Here is an 18355-nt window from a genome sequence, read left to right as displayed (position 1 = left end):
TATAACCACGATTTGTGCCGCTAAATATGCACATTTTCGAACAAACTCTATATGCATTGTGTTATAGGACTGTCATCTGAAGAATTCTGAGAAGGTTAGTGAAAAAATGTATATATTTTGGTGGTTTATACGTTATCGCTATTTTTGGCTTGAATCAAAGCTGTTGTGATGTTTGCTATTGTGGTAAGCTAATATAACGCTATATTGTGTTTTCGCTGTAAAACACTTAAAAAATCTGAAATATTGTCCGGATTCACAAGATCTGTGTCTTTCATTTGCTGTACGCTGTGTATTTTTAAGAAATGTTTTATGATGAGTAATTTGGTAATACACATTGCTCTCTGTAGTTATTCTAGTCGATTTGGTGAGAGTTGTGATGGTGGCTGCAATGGTAAACTATGATTTATACCTGAAATATGCACATTTTCCTAACAAAACATATGCTATACAATAAATATGTTATCAGACTGTCATCTGATGAAGTTGTTTCTTGGTTAGTGGCTATTTATATCTTTATTTGGTCGAATTTGTAATAGCTACTGATGGAGTAAAAAACTGGTGGAGTAAAAAAACTGGTGTCTTTTGCTAACGTGGTTAGCTAATAGATTTACATATTGTGTCTTCCATGTAAAATATTTTAAAAATCAGAAATGATGGCTGGATTTACAAGATGTGTATCTTTCATCTGGTGTCTTGGACTTGTGATTTAATGATAGTATTTACTTGTGACGCTATGATAGGCTATGCTAGTCATCTTTTTTTACTGATGGGGGTGCTCCCGGATCCGGGTTTGTGTGGAAGTAGAGGTTAACACCCCGGCCGTCCTACAATCCAAGCTAGATGCCCTCAATCTCACACAAATTATCAAAGAACACACCAGATACAGCCCTAAATCCGTAAACATGGGCATCCTCATAGATATTGTCCTGACCAACTTGCCCTCCAAATACACCTCTGCTGTTTTCAATCAGGATCTCAGCGATCATTGCCTGCATCCGTTATGGGTCCGCGGTCAAACGACCACCCCTCATCACTGTCAAACGCTCCCTAAAACACTTCTGCGAGCAGACATTTCTAATCGACCTGGCCCGGGTATCCTGGAAGGATATTGACCTCATCCCGTCAGTAGGGGATGCCTGGTTGTTCATTAAAAGTAATTTCATCACCACCTTAAATAAGCATGCCCCTTTCAAAAAATTTGTAACTAAGAACAGATATGGCCCGTGGTTGACTCCAGACCTGACTGCCCTCGACCAGCACAGAAACATCCTGTGGCGTACTGCACTAACATCGAATAGTCCCCGCAATATGCAACTTTTCAGAGAAGTCAGGAACCAATACACACAGTCAGTTAGGAAAGCAAAGGCTAGCTTTTTCAAACAGAAATTTGCATCCTGTAGCTCTAACTCCAAAACGTTCTGGGGCACTGTAAAGTCCATGGAGAATAAGAGCACCTCATCCCAGCTGCCCACTGCACTGAGGCTAGGAAACACTGTCACCACCGATAACTCCACGATAATCTAGAATTTCAATAAGCATTTCTCGACGGCTGGCCATGCTTTCCTCCTGGCTACCCCAACCCGGGCCAACAGCGCCGCACCCCCCGCAGCTACTTGCCCAAGCCTCCCCAGCTTCTCCTTCACCCAGTGTCCCACTATAATTGAGAATTTCAATAAGCAAGTTATTTTTAAAAATCTAACACAGCGGTTGCATTAAGAACCAGTGTATATTTCATTTGCTGTACAACATGTATTTTTTAGTAAAGTTTATGATGAGTTCTTTGATTAGATTAGGTGACTGAAAAAATATCACCTGAGAATTTTGTGCATTTTTGCTACGTATTCACAATGTAAAACCACGATTTGTACCTCTAAATATACACATTTTCAAACAAAACATAAATGTATTGTATAACTTGATGGTATAAGACTGTCATCTGATGAAGTTGTCCAAAGGTTAGTGATTGATTTTATATTTATTGCTGTTTTTTGCGAAAGCTACCTTTGCGGTGAATAAATGCGTTTGTGTGTTTGGCTATTGTGGTAAGCTAATATAACTCTATATTGTGTTTTCGCTGTAAAACACTTAAAGAATCGGAAATATTGGCTGGATTCACAAGATGTTTATCTTTCACTTGCTGTACACCTTGTATTTTTCATAAATGTTTTATGATGAGTATTTATGTATTTCACGTTGCTCTCTGTAATTATTCTGGCTGTTTTGGTGCTATTTGTGACGGTAGCTGCAATGTATAACCAAGATTTGCAGCTCTAAATATGCACATTTTCGAACAAAACATAAATGTATTGTGTAACATGATGTTATCTGATGAAGTTTTCAAAGGTTAGTGATTAATTGTATCTCTATTTGTGGCTTTTGTGAAAGCTATGTTGGCGGTGGATAAATAGCGTTGTGTGTTTGGCTATTGTGGTGAGCTAACATAAATATATATTGTGTTTTCGCTGTAAAACATTTTTAAAATCGGACATGTTGGCTGGATTCACAAGATGTTTATCTTTCATTTGCTGTATTGGACTTGTTAATGTGTGGAAGTTAAATATTTCAGAAAAATATTTTTTGAATTTCGCGCTCTGCGAAGGCAGCAGAATGTTGTGGGTTCCGGGGTTAACAAACAGATCACTGACCATTTCGAATCCCACCGTACCTTCTCCGCTGTGCAATCCGGTTTCCGAGCTGGTCACGGGTGCACCTCAGCCACGCTCAAGGTACTAAACGATATCATAATCGCCATCGATAAAAGACAGTACTGTGCAGCCGTCTTCATCGACCTGGCCAAGGCTTTCGACTCTGTCAATCACCGTATTCTTATCGGCAGACTCACCAGCCTTGGTTTCTCAAATGACTGACTCGCCTGGTTCACCAAATAACAAACTAACCAACCTCCAAATGAACTTCAATGCCATACAACACTCCTTCTGTGGCCTCCAACTGATCTTAAAAGCAAGTAAAACTAAATGCATGCTCTTCAACCGATCGCTGCCCTCACCCGCTCACCCGACTAGCATCACTACTCTGGACGGTTCTGACTTAGAATAGGTGGACAACTACAAATACCTAGGTGTCTGACTAGACTGTAAACTCTCCTTCCAGACTCAGGTTAAGCATCTCCAATCCTAAATTGAATCTAGAATTGGCACATTTCGCAAAAAAAGCTTCCTTCACTCACGCTGCCAAACACCATCGTAAAACGGATCAGCGACGTCATTTTCAAAATAGCCTCCAACACTCTACTCAGCGACCTGGATGCAGTCTATAACAGTGCCGTCCGTTTTGTCACTAAAGCCCCATATACCACCCACCACTGTGACCTGTATGCTCTTGTCGGCTGGCCCTCGCTAAATATTCGTCGCCAAACCCATTGGCTCCAGGTCATCTATAAGTCTTTGCTAGGTAAAGCTCCACCTTAACTCAGCTCAGTGGTCACCATAGCAACACCCACCCGTAGCACGCGCTCCAGCAGGTATATCTCACTGCTCATCCCCAAAGCCAACACCTGCTTTGGCCGCCTTTACTTTCAGTTCTCTGCTGCCAATGACTGGAACGAATTGCAAAAATCCCTGAAGTTGGAGACTTATATCTCCCTCACTAACTTTAAGCATCAGCTATCTGAGCAGCTTACCGATCGCTGCAGCTGCACACAGCCCATCTTTAAATAGCCCATCCAACTGCCTACCTCATCCCCATGTTTTTATTAACTTTTTTTGCTCTTTTGCACACCAGTATTTCTACTTGCACAACATCATCTGCACATCTATCACTCCAGTGTTAATTTGCTGAATTGTAATTACTTCGCTACTAAGGCCTATTTATTGCCTTAACTCCGTACTCCATTTGCACACACTATATAGATGTTTATATTGTGTTACTGACTGTACGTTTGTTTATCCCACGTGTAACCCTGTGTTGTTTTGTCACACTGCTTTGCTTTATCTTGGCCAGGTTGCAGTTGTATATGAGAACTTGTTCTCAACTGGTCTACCTGGTTAAATAAAGGTTAAATAAAACCTTAACTTTATTGACAACACCCAAATTGATACTGTCATTAACGCGGTTCTTCAATAATTACACATCATTCTTAATACTGTAGCTGTTTAGTTAGTCACATGTTCAACTATCATCAGCTGATCCAGGAAATCATTTTCTGAATGACAGTCAAATGACAAACATCACAACATGCAACAACAACCAAAGTGCTTCTTCATTCATTACTCTGGTAAAGACAGTTATGCCGTGCTCCACGTTGGATCCAACATCCCTAACAAATTGATGTTTATAATGTTATTGTCTGCTTGATTTACTGTAGGGTCTCGTTAGTCTGTTTGCACACAGAGATACTTAGCTCATAATGTGTAGAGAACTGTTCCTTGATGGATAGGCTATTGAACAACACACACATCTATTTTCCTATATTTGTTCTTAGGTGAAGTTCTGGGTCCTACAGTAGGTCTATGTTATTGTTAGGTGAAGTTATGGGTCCTACAGTAGTTCTATGTTATTGTTAGGTGAAGTTATGGGTCCTACAGTAGGTCTATGTTATTGTTAGGTGAAGTTATGGGTCCTACAGTAGGTCTATGTTATTGTTAGGTGAAGTTATAGGTCCTACAGTAGGTCTATGTTATTGTTAGGTGAAGTTATGGGTTCTACAGTAGGTCTATGTTATTGTTAGGTGAAGTTATGGGTCCTACAGTAGGTCTATGTTGTTGTTAGGTGAAGTTATGGGTTCTACAGTAGGTCAATGTTGTTAGGTGAAGTTATGGGTCCTACAGTAGGTCTATGTTATTGTTAGGTGAAGTTATGGGCCAATTTGGCAAACAGTGTACAAACCCTCATTGTCAGGCTGATGGAAAAGCCAAAGAGTATTTTACTGGTTGAAGTGTTTTTTAAATACAAAGCGGTTGATTTGTGATGACACAAACATTATATTAAGCAGGACATTCAAACGATCCTTACAATTATAATCCAAAGTAGTGTGAAATGCACTCATAAGCAACCTGGAAATGGAGGCTACTCCCCTGAGTTTTCCCCTTTTCACATTCAGAATACATTGTGAAAAACAAATCTTTGCTCACCATTTTTGCTCCTGGCAGATATATTACATCCATAACTAGTGGTTTCCTCATTACCAGATATACTACATCCATAACTAGTGGTTTCCTCATTACCAGATATACTACATCCATAACAAGTGGTTTCCTCATTACCAGATATACTACATCCATAACTAGTGGTTTCCTCATTAGCAGATATACTACATCCATAACTAGGGGTTTCATCATTACCAGATATACTACATCCATAACTAGTGGTTTCCTCATTAGCAGATATACTACATCCATAACTAGGGGTTTCCTCATTACCAGATATACCACATCCATAACTAGTGGTTTCCTCATTACCAGATATATTACATCCATAACTAGTGGTTTCCTCATTACCAGATATACTACATCCATAACTAGCGGTTTCCTCATTACCAGATATACTACATCCATAACTAGTGGTTTCCTCATTACCAGATATACTACATCCATAACTAGCGGTTTCCTCATTACTACTATACTGCTACTCATATACTACTAGTATGGAGGAGTTTCTGCAATCAAATTGACCTCGTGACGCAATTTTAGCAACACAGAAAGGGGCCTGTATTGGAGGTCAAAAGTCGTCTGCCACACTGCTTAGAGGTTCAACAACATTTCTAGCATACAATCTTAGATGTTACTACTAATGTGAAAACAATACAAAATATGACTTGTTGCTCATTTTAAGACAATTGTCAAATCATTTTAACATTCATTACAGACATCAATTGTTGTACAACATCATGGCTATGCTGTTGGCATCACCTTTTACAGTGGATTGTTGGATTGTTGTGGGCCTTTAATCATCTGTCTGACTTTGTTGTTCACACAGGAGAGATACGGGACTATCGTGGCAGAGAAGAGTCTCTCCAGATCAGAACACCTCAAGAAACACCAGCAGAGATCCACAGGGAAGGGAACTCACTGCTGCTCTGACTGTGGGAAGAGATTCACCTCATCAGGCATTACAATTCATCAGAGAACACACACAGGAGAGAAACCCTATAGCTGTGGTCAATGTGGGAAGAGATGTACTACATTTGGCCAGCTGACTCAACACCAGAGAATACACACAGGAGAGAAACCCTATAGCTGTGGTCAATGTGGGAAGAGTTTTGGTGCATCTAGAGATCTGACAGTGCACCAGAGAACACACACAGGAGAGAAACCTTATAGTTGTGGTCAATGTGGGAAGAGTTTTACTACATCTGGCCAGCTGACATTACAACAGAGAACACACACAGGAGAGAAACCTTATAGCTGTGATCAATGTGGGAAGAGTTTTACTACATCTGGCCAGCTGACATTACACCAGAGAACACACACAGGAGAGAAACCTTATAGCTGTGATCAATGTGGGAAGAGTTTTACTACATCTGGCTCTCTGACTGTACACCAGAGAACACACACAGGAGAGAAACCGTATAGCTGTGGTCAATGTGGGAAGAGTTTTGGTCAATCTAGCACTCTGACTCTACACCAGAGAATACACACAGGAGAGAAACCGTATAGCTGTGGTCAATGTGGGAAGAGTTTTGGTGCATCTAGCACTCTGACTCTACACCAGAGAATACACACAGGAGAGAAATCTTATAGCTGTGGTCAATGTGGGAAGAGTTTTGCTCGATCTGGCCACCTGACATTACACCAGAGAACACACACAGGAGAGAAACCTTATAGCTGTGGTCAATGTGGGAAGAGTTTTACTACATCTAGCAATCTGACTGTACACCAGAGAACACACACAGGAGAGAAATCTTATAGCTGTGGTCAATGTGGGAAGAGTTTTGGTCGATCTGACCAATTGACATCACACCAGAGAACACACACAGGAGAGAAACCTTATAGTTGTGGTCAATGTGGGAAGAGTTTTGGTCAATCTAGCACTCTGACTCTACACCAGAGAATACACACAGGAGAGAAATCTTATAGCTGTGGTCAATGTGGGAAGAGTTTTGGTCGATCTGACCAACTGACATCACACCAGAGAACACACACAGGAGAGAAACCTTATAGTTGTGGTCAATGTGGGAAGAGTTTTGGTCAATCTAGCACTCTGACTCTACACCAGAGAATACACACAGGAGAGAAACCTTATGTTCAGTGTGACAAAATACATACATGAAGGAGTTATTTTGTGATATCAATGAATTCATGTCACAATGTAGAATGTTTTAACATCGTAGTATGAGTATTTTAAGGAGTTTCTCAATGTAGAACCCTAATTCAATTGATTTCAGCGTGATATGGATATTAGCCTTGGGAAAAATCCAGGCTCTGAATGAAAAGAGTACTATTTATGTGATTTATCAAAAAGTGACTAACACAAAAAGAGCTTTTGTTACACTTACCACGTTGGTGACCCACTTGAATCAAAATGCAACACTTCTAAATGTAGCCAACTGTTTTCTACAGATTGTCCTCTAACCAGGGATGTACACATTATTCCCAGATTCCGTGTGGTTTTTGAGCTGTTAGTTTTAACAGGACGTGCAACCTCATATCCCTTCTGTCACACAATTGATTTCAACGTGATATCGATGAGTGATGACAAATATGTGTTGTGTTCCTTTGTTTAGTGACCCCTAAATTTAAATGCATCACTCCCAAATGTAGCTGACTGTCTTCTGCAGGTTGTCCTCTAACCAGTGAGGCGAAATATATCTCCCATTTCCATGTGTTTTTTTAGTTGTTCGTTTCAACATCATGTACATCCTGATTTCCCCCCTAATCGATATCAGTAATTTATACATATTACTTTATGTTCTATATTATACATACAATACATATGAACAGACATTTGGTTTTGATATTTCATATTTCCAATTCATGTAACATTTAGTCATCATAATTATTTAAGTAATCAACTGACAATTTTCGGGTATAATTATATTGACGCTGTTGCCCTTCTTTTAGAATATCAGGGTTCATGTTCAGATGTGCCAACCCAAATGTACTAGAGCATGACATTGGGGACTGGGTCTTCCTGTCTTTAAGTTTGGTGTGGGTTTTTCTTTTGTTTCCCTCTTCTTGGGCAGATTTAGTGGGACTCATGGGTGGTGTCTTTTATGTCCCAGTTGTTGTTACTAGTCAACTTTCAATCGACACCCCCATAGTGTCTTTGAGAACCCCTCCTAAAAAACAAGCTTATATTTTGGGTTGGATATTGCATCCAATTAGTGTTTTAATCAATGGCATTTCCTTAGAATGCTCATTGGTCTTTCAGTTGTTAATCTTCTGTTTGTTGTGTACCAAATATTTTTGTTTATTTTCATTGTTTTCTCCTGTGAAGCCATTATGTTGCATCCATGTCTGAAATGTGCTGTATAAATAAAACTTGATTTGATTTCAACAAATGAACCCAATGACTGACCTATCAACAGACTCTTGGTCCATCTTAGTATGAAAAACAGTATCAATCCCACTTTTCCAGCCTGCTGAAGGCGTGGTGGAGTGTTAAACACCACCCCCGGCCGGGGGCTTGAGGTGGTCTCTCACAGCTCTGCTGGTGGAGTGGTAAACACCACCCCCGGCTCTACCAAGGGCTTGAGGTGGTCTCCCACAGCTCTGCTTATGTCATGTTCTGTGGCCTTGCCGTTCCATTTCTTGACTGCCCCTGCAACACAGAAAGAAACACATTTAGTCATATTATATAAAACATTCAAAGTAATGGATGTGGAGCATCTATGGCCTCAGTTACACCTGGCACCTAAATGTGACTTCTTCATTTGATCACTCCAAGCTGCATTCGGTTCAGATCTACCGGGATGGGCCTTTGACATAGTCTGGATGCAGTCAGGCCACTGAATATAAATAAGCAATGTAAAGAGATGGGGTGAATGAGTGGGGAAAAGTACATTTTACACAAATTACCTTCATAATATCAAAGAACAAATGTGTGTGCCTGAGGGGAAATAAACTTTCATACAGCCAAAAGGGGTGAGAAATTACACCAATACAATTTGCACTAACGTAAATAAACATAGATGATGGAACATATTCCCTTTTGCTTACGTGATGAAGCACTAAGGGGACAAAAATATTTACCATCTAAACCATGTGTGACCTCTCACCTCTCTGGCTGTAGAAGTGTTCTTCCTAACCAGTCCCTCAACAGCTCTCTGACTGAGCTCTACCCTCACTGGGTCTTCAGAGGAGAGGAAGGCTGAGGAGGGATGGAAGGATGAATGGATCAGTCAGTCAATAAAGTGTAGAGCTGCTGTCTGACAAAATCACTATTTTAGTAGTTTATTAAAGTAAATAAGGCTTTATGACTGATGAATACTAACTATCAATCACTTAGATCATGTATTTTCAGGTAGCGATACATCTTTGGGACGTCCGTAGCCCGTTGAAGTTGACTTTTAAAATGGTTAAGTTAGGGGTTAAGGTTAGGGTTTAGGGTAGGGATGTCTCAAGAATCCCTAGAGAATACCCAAGAGTTAACTTGTTGTCTGAAAATAAAATGTACATTTTCCTCACCTGCGTCCAGTCAGCAGATGCCGCTTAGGCCGGCCGTTGTGACTCCGTCAAGAATTCAGCAGAGCAAGTTTGTATGAAGGTCTGGTTATTAAATGGGTACATAGTTCAATAGTAATATCCTCTAAAACGCTCTGGTGACAAACTTTGCTGCCCTGTTTCCAGTTGTCCACATGGCTGGGAGAACCTATTCAAGTAAGTAAATAGATTTTGGAAATGTAAAGAAACAACGATGTATTATTAGTTAAACCTGTTGAGGATGGGGGCGCTGTTGAGACTATTTATGCTAATTGGGTAATTTTTGAAACGGCTTCCCACAAAATCCTTGATCGTACAATATGCATATTATTATTATTATTGGATAGAAAACAGTCTATAGTTTCTATAGGAGTTGAAATTTTGTCTCTAAGTGGAACAGAGCCCATTCTACAGCAATTTCCCTGACATGGAGTCAGATTTGAGAAATGTTGGCCACCTGAAGTCAGTTAAAAGGGCACTGTTATTGCTATGACTATACGGACACTTCTTACGTCTTCCCCTGGATGCCTTTACGTGATGACGATTCCAATGGGGTCGATTGCGCGTTCACAGGCCCTATAAATGAAAAAACCCTGTAGCTAGCAAGTCTTTTCTTGGTGCGTCACGCGCGTGGAGGACACCGACCCTCTCCTGTTCCAAGCGTTAGTTTAGCCTGTTATATTTCTCCGGTCATCTTTTCACTCGTTATAGGAGTTAAAAACATCATAAGGTAGTTAATTTAAAGCGTTTTATAGCAATTTATATCCGTTTAGTGCGATTTTGTGACATTTATTTTTGAAACGATGTGAATAGTTGGGCACGCTTTTCAGTTCATCCCGAACGCAGTTGGCATTTCCACATGGCAAGAGGACAGCTTTCCACCAAAAGACGATTACTCCCAAGAAAGGATCCTTTGCCCAAGATACTGATGGAAGAACAGCTCAAGGTAGGACATTTTTATTATGATAAATCGTGTTTCTGTCGAAACATTTTAGTGGCTTAGGACGCCATGTTTTTTGACGTAGCTTCGCTTGGCGCAAACTGTATTGAAAAGTAAGGATAAATTAAAAAATGTAATTCCGCAATTGTATTAAGAATTAAATTGTCTATCAATCCCTGTCCACCCTATATTTTTTAGTCACGTTTATGAGTATTTATGTATAAGAGTAGATCACTGTCTAAGTGGCGCAAGGACATATTCTGACCAGCTGAGTTACATTTCACATTGTCTAACCATGATTTTGGTGGCTAAATATAAACGTTTTCGATCAAACTCTATATGCATTGTGTAATATGATGTTACAGGAGTGTCATCTGAAGAATTCTGAGAAGGTTAGTGAAAAAATTAATATATTTTTGGCGATGTTGACGTTATCGCTCACTTTGGCTAGAATCAATGCTGGGCTGCTATGTGCTATGTGCTATGCTAATATAACGATTTATTGTGTTTTCGCTGTAAGACACTTAGAAAATCTGAAATATTGTCTGTATTCACAGGATCTGTGTCTTTCGATTCGTGTATGCTGTGTATTTTTACGAAATGTTTGATGATTAGTAAGTAGGTAAACACGTTGCTCTAAGTAGTTTTTCTATTCCATTTGTGACGGTGGGTGCAATTGTAACCTATGCCATCTACCTGAAATATGCACTTTTTTCTAACAAAACCTATCCCATACCATAAATATGTTATCAGACTGTCATCTGATGAGTTTTTTTGTTGGTTAGGGGCTATAAATATCTTAGTTTAGCCGAATTGGTGATGGCTACTGGTGTTGGTTGACAAATAAAAGATGGTGGATTATGCTAATGTGTTTTTAGGTAATAGATGTACATCTTTACATATTGTGTCTTCCCTGTAAAACATTTTAAAAATCGGACAAGTTGACTGGATTCACAAGATCTGTGTCTTTCATTAGCTGTATTGGACTTTAATGTGTGAAAGTTAAATATTTAAAAAAAATATTTTTTTTGAATTTCGCGGCACTGGTTTTTCAGTGGGGGGGGGGGGGTGTGCCGCTAGCGCCACGCTGATCCTAGACAGGCTAACTAGCTACAGTGCAGGCTAACTCAAAAGAGCTGCTAAATGAGCTAGCTAGTTGGCTAGCTAGCTATCTAACCAACTTCAAATACTTTATAGATAGATAGCTAAGTGAATAAAACAATCACCAGCTACTTAACTTCATATTAGCTAGCTATCTATTTATCACTGTAAAAAACAAACTCCAAATGCATTTGTAGGTAGCTAGCTAACAGCCATGGAGGAGGGTGAAAGGATAGCAGCCCCAACTGTCAGTGAGAGAGGAGGCTATTCTGGATAGGGAAGGTACTTTTGTGTAGTTCCTGTCCCTAGAAGTGAGGACGGAGATAATAGTAACATAATATTCAGTGTGGTGTAATTTGACTATAATGAAGTGTGTTTCTTGTGAGGTTTTCTGTCCTCAGATAAAGAGCGCTATGAAAGCCAGTCTACATATGAAGAGGTCCCAATGAAGAGCAGTGGTTCTCAGTCCTGGGGACTCAAAGAGGGACACATTGTTGTTTTTGCCTCAGCACTGCACAGCTGATTCAAATGATCAACTCATTATCAAGCTTCAAGTGGTATTTATGTATTCATTTGTGATGTCATCCTTGATATGAACTCTGAGATTTCCATACCCAACTATAACACTTTCCATCAAGATAGAACTGCCAAAGGGGGAGGAGTTGCAATCTACTGCAGAGATAGCCTGCAAAGTTCTGTCATACTTTCCAAGTCTATGCCCAAACAGTTCGAACTTCTAATTTTAAAAATTAATCTCTCCAGAAATAAGTCTCTCACTGTTGCCGCCTGCTACCGACCCCCCTCAGCTCCCAGCTGTGCCCTGGACACCATCTGTGAATTGATCGCTCCCCATCTAGCTTCAGAGTTTGTTCTGTTAGGTGACCTAAACTGGGATATGCTTAACACCCCGGCAGTCCTACAATCTAAGCTTGATGCCCTCAATATCACACAAATCATCAAGGAACCCACCAGGTACAACCCTAAATCCGTAAACATGGGCACCCTAATAGACATCATCCTGACCAACTTGCCCTCCAAATACACCTCTGCTGTCTTCAATCAAGATCTCAGCGATCACTGCCTCATTGCCTGTATCCGCCACGGGTCCACGGTCAAACGACCACCCCTCATCACTGTCAAACGCTCCCTGAAACACTTCTGCGAGCAGGCCTTTCTAATCGACCTGGCCCGGGTATCCTGGAAGGATATTGACCTCATCCCGTCAGTTGAGGATGCCTGGTCATTCTTTAAAAGTTACTTCCTCACCATATTAGACAAGCATGCTCCGCTCAAAAAATGCAGAACCAAGAACAGATATAGCCCTTGGTTCACTCCAGACCTGACTGCCCTCGACCAGCACAAAAACATCCTGTGGCGAACTGCAATAGCATCGAAGAGCCCCCGTGATATGCAACTGTTCAGGGAAGTCAGCAACCAATACACGCAGTCAGTCAGGAAAGCAAAGGCCAGCTTTTTCAAGCAGAAATTTGCATCCTGTAGCTCTAACTCCAAAAAGTTCTGGGATACTGTAAAGCCCATGGAAAACAAGAGCACCTCCTCCCAGCTGCCCACTGCACTGAGGCTAGATAACACAGTCACCACTGATAAGTCCGTGATAATCGAAAACTTCAACAAACATTTCTCAATGGCTGGCCATGCCTTCCACCTGGCGACTCCAACCTTGGCCAACAGCCCCGCCCCCCCCCGCTGCTACTCGCCCAAGCCTCCCCAGCTTCTCCTTTACCCATATCCAGATAGCAGATGTTCTGAAAGAGCTGGAAAACCTGGACCCGTACAAATCAGCTGGGCTTGACAATCTGGGCCCCCTATTTCTGAAACTGTCCGCCGCCATTGTCGCACCCCCTATTACCAGCCTGTTCAACCTCTCCTTCGTATCATCTGAGATCCCCAAGGATTGGAAAGCTGCCGCTGTCATCCCCCTCTTCAAAGGGGGAGACACCCTGGACCCAAACTGTTACAGACCTATATCCATCCTGCCCTGCCTAGCTAAGGTCTTCGAAAGCCAAGTCAACAAACAGATCACTGACCATCTCGAATCCCACCGTACCTTCTCCGCTGTGCAATCCGGTTTCCGAGCCGGTCACGGGTGCACCTCAGCCACGCTCAAGGTACTAAACGATATCATAACCGCCATCGATAAAAGACATTACTGTGCAGCCGTCTTCATCGACCTGGCCAAGGCTTTCGACTCTGTCAATCACCATATTCTTATCGGCAGACTCAATAGCTTCGGTTTTTCTAATGACTGCCTTGCCTGGTTCACCAACTACTTTGCAGACAGAGTTCAGTGTGTCAAATCGGAGGGCATGTTGTCCGGTCCTCTGGCAGTCTCTATGGGGGTACCACAGGGTTCAATTCTCGGGCCGACTCTTTTCTCTGTATACATCAATGATGTTGCTCTTGCTGCGGGCGATTCCCTGATCCACCTCTACGCAGACGACACCATTCTGTATACTTCCGGCCCTTCCCTGGACACTGTGCTATCTAACCTCCAAACGAGCTTCAATGCCATACAACACTCCTTCCGTGGCCTCCAACTGCTCTTAAACGCTAGTAAAACCAAATGCATGCTTTTCAACCGTTCGCTGCCTGCACCCGCACGCCCGACTAGCATCACCACCCTGGACGGTTCCGACCTAGAATATGTGGACATCAATAAGTACCTAGGTGTCTGGCTAGACTGCAAACTCTCCTTCCAGACTCATATCAAACATCTCCAATCCAAAATCAAATCTAGAGTCGGCTTTCTATTCCGGAACAAAGCCTCCTTCACTCACGCCGCCAAACTTACCCTAGTAAAACTGACTATCCTACCGATCCTCGACTTCGGCGATGTCATCTACAAGATAGCTTCCAATACTCTACTCAGCAAACTGGATGCAGTTTATCACAGTGCCATCCGTTTTGTTACTAAAGCACCTTATACGACCCACCACTGCGACCTGTATGCCCTAGTCGGCTGGCCCTCGCTACATGTTCGTCGTCAGACCCACTGGCTCCAGGTCATCTACAAGGCTATGCTAGGCAAAGTGCCGCCTTATCTCAGTTCACTGGTCACGATGGCTACACCCACCCGTAGCACGCGCTCCAGCAGGTGTATCTCACTGATCATCCCTAAAGCCAAAACCTCATTTGGACGCCTTTCCTTCCAGTTCTCTGCTGCCTGCGACTGGAACGAATTGCAAAAATCTCTGAAGTTGGAGACTTTTATCTCCCTCAACAACTTTAAAAATCTGCTATCCGAGCAGCTAACCGATCGCTGCAGCTGTACATAGTCCATCTGTAAACTACCCACCCAATTTACCTACCTCACCCCCATACTGCTTTTATTTATTTACTTTTCTGCTCTTTTGCACACCAGTATCTCTTCTTGCACATGATCATCTGATGATTTATCACTCCAGTGTTAATCTGCTAAATTGTAATTATTCAATGTATTGCCTACCTCATGCCTTTTGCACACATTGTATATAGATTCTCTTTTTTCTACCATGTTATTGACTTGTCTATTGTTTACTCCATGTGTAACTCTGTGTTGTTGTCTGTTCACACTGCTATGCTTTATCTTGGCCAGGTCGCAGTTGCAAATGAGAACTTGTTCTCAACTAGCCTACCTGGTTAAATAAAGGTGAAATAAAATAAAATAAAAATAAAAAAATGATCCTGTTATTGTCACATGCTACACATGTACATATGTCTGCCCATGCATCTATCAATCCAATGTTATCATGATTTGTTATCAGGGATATTATACTTTAGTAATCCACAATGACCTGTTGATGTAAAAGTCTAATAATTACATTGTCTTCCATATTCCTACAGATACCTTGTAACAGGAGATTCCTTCAAAACGATTGCCTACAGTTGCCGTGTAGGGCACTGCAAGGTTGGGTGACCAGGGTCATCTGGGACTGCCTCTTGGAGGAATTCAGATGTGTGAAGGCTACCTGTGTCCTGCGTAACTTCATGAGGATGGACACGAGGACCAGGAGGGGATCTGCAGCTCGCCGCCGTGTCCCAGAGGAGGAGTCTGCTGCTCAGCAGGATGTTTCAAGGACGGTGTCCAACAACGCAGCAAGAGAGTCAATCCGTGTGCAGGAGATCTTCACCTCCTACTTCTTCAAAGAGGGTGCTGTTCCCTGGCAACACCATAGACTACACTATGCACAACCAAAGGCTCTTTTAAGAGGGTGCTGTTCCCTGGCAACACCATAGACTACACTATGCACAACCAAAGGCTCTTTTAAGAGGGTGCTGTTCCCTGGCAACACCATAGACTACACTATGCACAACCAAAGGCTCGTTTAAGAGCCATTCACATTGCAATAAGAGTATTCTTCCATTTACTTGGCTATGTCAACTGCAGTTATTCAATTCACAGTTTCTCTCCCTTTAACTGTGGCTCCTTCCACCTTCAAAGAATAGGCAAGAGGGCCAACCATGGAGAATAGTAAGACGCTTAATTATTTCTATAATTACGCTATAATTGTTTGTCCTTGTGGGTCCGTTCATGTTTTTCAGCATAAAGTACTCTGCAGCCACTTAGTGTGGTGTGGACACCAGGTGAGGCCACACACAGATTCCTGTTGAACACTGTCACTTTAACTACCTTATTTTCTCAATAACAGTCTCTCTCCTTCACTTCATCCCTCTCTCCCCTTCTCCCTAAATCCTCTAGTTTATATCAGCTGTCAGTGAACCCCTCTTTACATTTGAACTGGCTTCATAGAGGGTACAGCATGATCAGACGTGAGAGGTCATTTGGTCAGGACAACAGGAAGTATTATTAAAGATATGCTTTACATTGAAATACAGATAGATGCAGTAGTCCCAGAGTTAATGATCCCAGGTCAGTTTATATTATACAGGAAGTATTATTAAAGAGATGCTTTACATTGAAATACAGATAGATGCAGTAGTTCCAGAGTTAATGATCCCAGGTCAGTTTATATTATACAGGAAGTATTATTAAAGAGATGCTTTACATTGAAATACAGATAGATGCAGTAGTCCCAGAGTTAATGATCCCAGGTCAGTTTATATTATACAGGAGGTATTATTAAAGAGATGCTTTACATTGAAATACAGATGGATGTAGTAGTCCCAGAGTTAATGATCCCAGGTCAGTTTATATTATACAGGAAGTATTATTAAAGAGATGCTCTACATTGAAATACAGAGAGATGCAGTAGTCCCAGAGTTAATGATCCAAGGTCAGTTTTGCATTTCACCTCCTGATTGATGACTAACAATGTTAGAATAAAAACTAAAAACACAAGGCTTAAACATGCTCTCTCTCTCCATCTGTCTCTCGTCTGCAGATATGTTTTCATGTGAGAGGATGCCAAACCCCAGTCCCATCATCGCCACCTCACCTGCTTTTAAGATAACCTTTGGGCCGACTAGAGACACTATTATGTAATTGTGATGAACTGAGAGAATATTTATGTAGCACTGTGATTCATTAATCATGTGCTGCCTTCCCTGCTCCTATGTGCTTACCTCTTTCCCTGTCTGTCTTTTACACCTCTCTCTCCACCTCTTTCTTCCTCTGTTTTTATAATTCACAACAGATGTGCATTGAAGTACAGATTAAACTTGTATTTATATCACTTGGATAATGAGCTTTTCAATCAAGCGTTTCACATTCTCTACTGGTTGAAATGAAGTGTAATGTGATGAAATACTCCACCTATCCTGTGTTTATCAGATCAATGCAGATGAAGGGCATTAGATGTTGAGATGAACCGGTGTTGGAGTATTTACATGATGCATAGGAAGTGTAGTGTTCTGGTTTTTAACATTATATTTCTGTATATATGAATTAACTAGTTAAATCCTGTTTCTAGTCTATTAGTTACAATGTGTAACCATTGATGTCCCAGGACCAAGATTGGTAAACACTGTTGAAGTGTAGAATTGTAATACATACATGCAGACACAGCATCATTCAAAGACTGGAATTTGATACTCCTGGTATTGGATATGACTGAAAAATCATCTCAAAGACATTCATACTTAAACTGCACTTTTATTTGCCAAGATAGAGTATATGATTAGTGAATATATTAAATGTACAATGTGGGGATCTCATGCATGGTAATAACTACATGTATATACGACTTGCATTCTTGGCACAACATGATATTATATTCTACTCAATCCATAGGCTTCATTAATGTCATTCAGGCTGTTTTGAAGTTGATACAACTGGCTATGATAGCTGAGGTTCATAGCTAGGTTCTGAACTAATATGTATACCAAACGTTTGGGTCCATACACAGATCGGCTAGATAGCTAGCTACACATCCATGGGCATACAGGGATTTTAATCATCCACTGCACAATAAGCAAGAACATAGCTAGCTACGTGATTTCATCTATCTGCATGGCAAATATCAGCAAGGCAAGCTTACAAAATTGTACATTCAATTTGCAGTAAATTCTTCAGCTAGCTAGATTCTTTACATCCACTGTTACACAAAACGACAGCCTGGTTTGCTGGTTGTTTCATGAGTCCCAAAAACAACCAGAATTACAATTTCATACTCATGTCACAACACCCATAAAGCTAGCCAGCTATCTGGCTAATGTTAGCTAGTCAGCTAGCTGGCTAATGTTAGCTAGTCAACTAGCTGGCTAATGTTAGCTAGTCAGCTAGCTGGCTAATGTTAGCTAGTCAGCTAGCTGGCTA

General features: G+C 41.2%; 1 protein-coding gene across 1 annotated transcript; it reads left to right on the top strand.

The window, feature by feature from the left end:
- Positions 1-5736: 5736 nt before the first annotated feature.
- Positions 5737-8446, top strand: LOC129844128 (zinc finger protein 135-like). Its single transcript, XM_055912535.1, has 2 exons — positions 5737-5750; positions 5961-8446. The coding sequence occupies exons 1-2, from the start codon at positions 5737-5739 to the stop codon at positions 7225-7227; spliced, it is 1281 nt and encodes a 426-aa protein (XP_055768510.1). The 3' UTR covers positions 7228-8446.
- The last annotated feature ends 9909 nt before the right edge of the window (positions 8447-18355 follow it).

The sequence above is a fragment of the Salvelinus fontinalis genome, unplaced genomic scaffold (assembly GCF_029448725.1).
Source record: "Salvelinus fontinalis isolate EN_2023a unplaced genomic scaffold, ASM2944872v1 scaffold_0178, whole genome shotgun sequence".
In the NCBI taxonomy this organism is placed as follows: domain Eukaryota; kingdom Metazoa; phylum Chordata; class Actinopteri; order Salmoniformes; family Salmonidae; genus Salvelinus; species Salvelinus fontinalis.
This window is presented reverse-complemented; position numbering and strand designations above follow the sequence as displayed.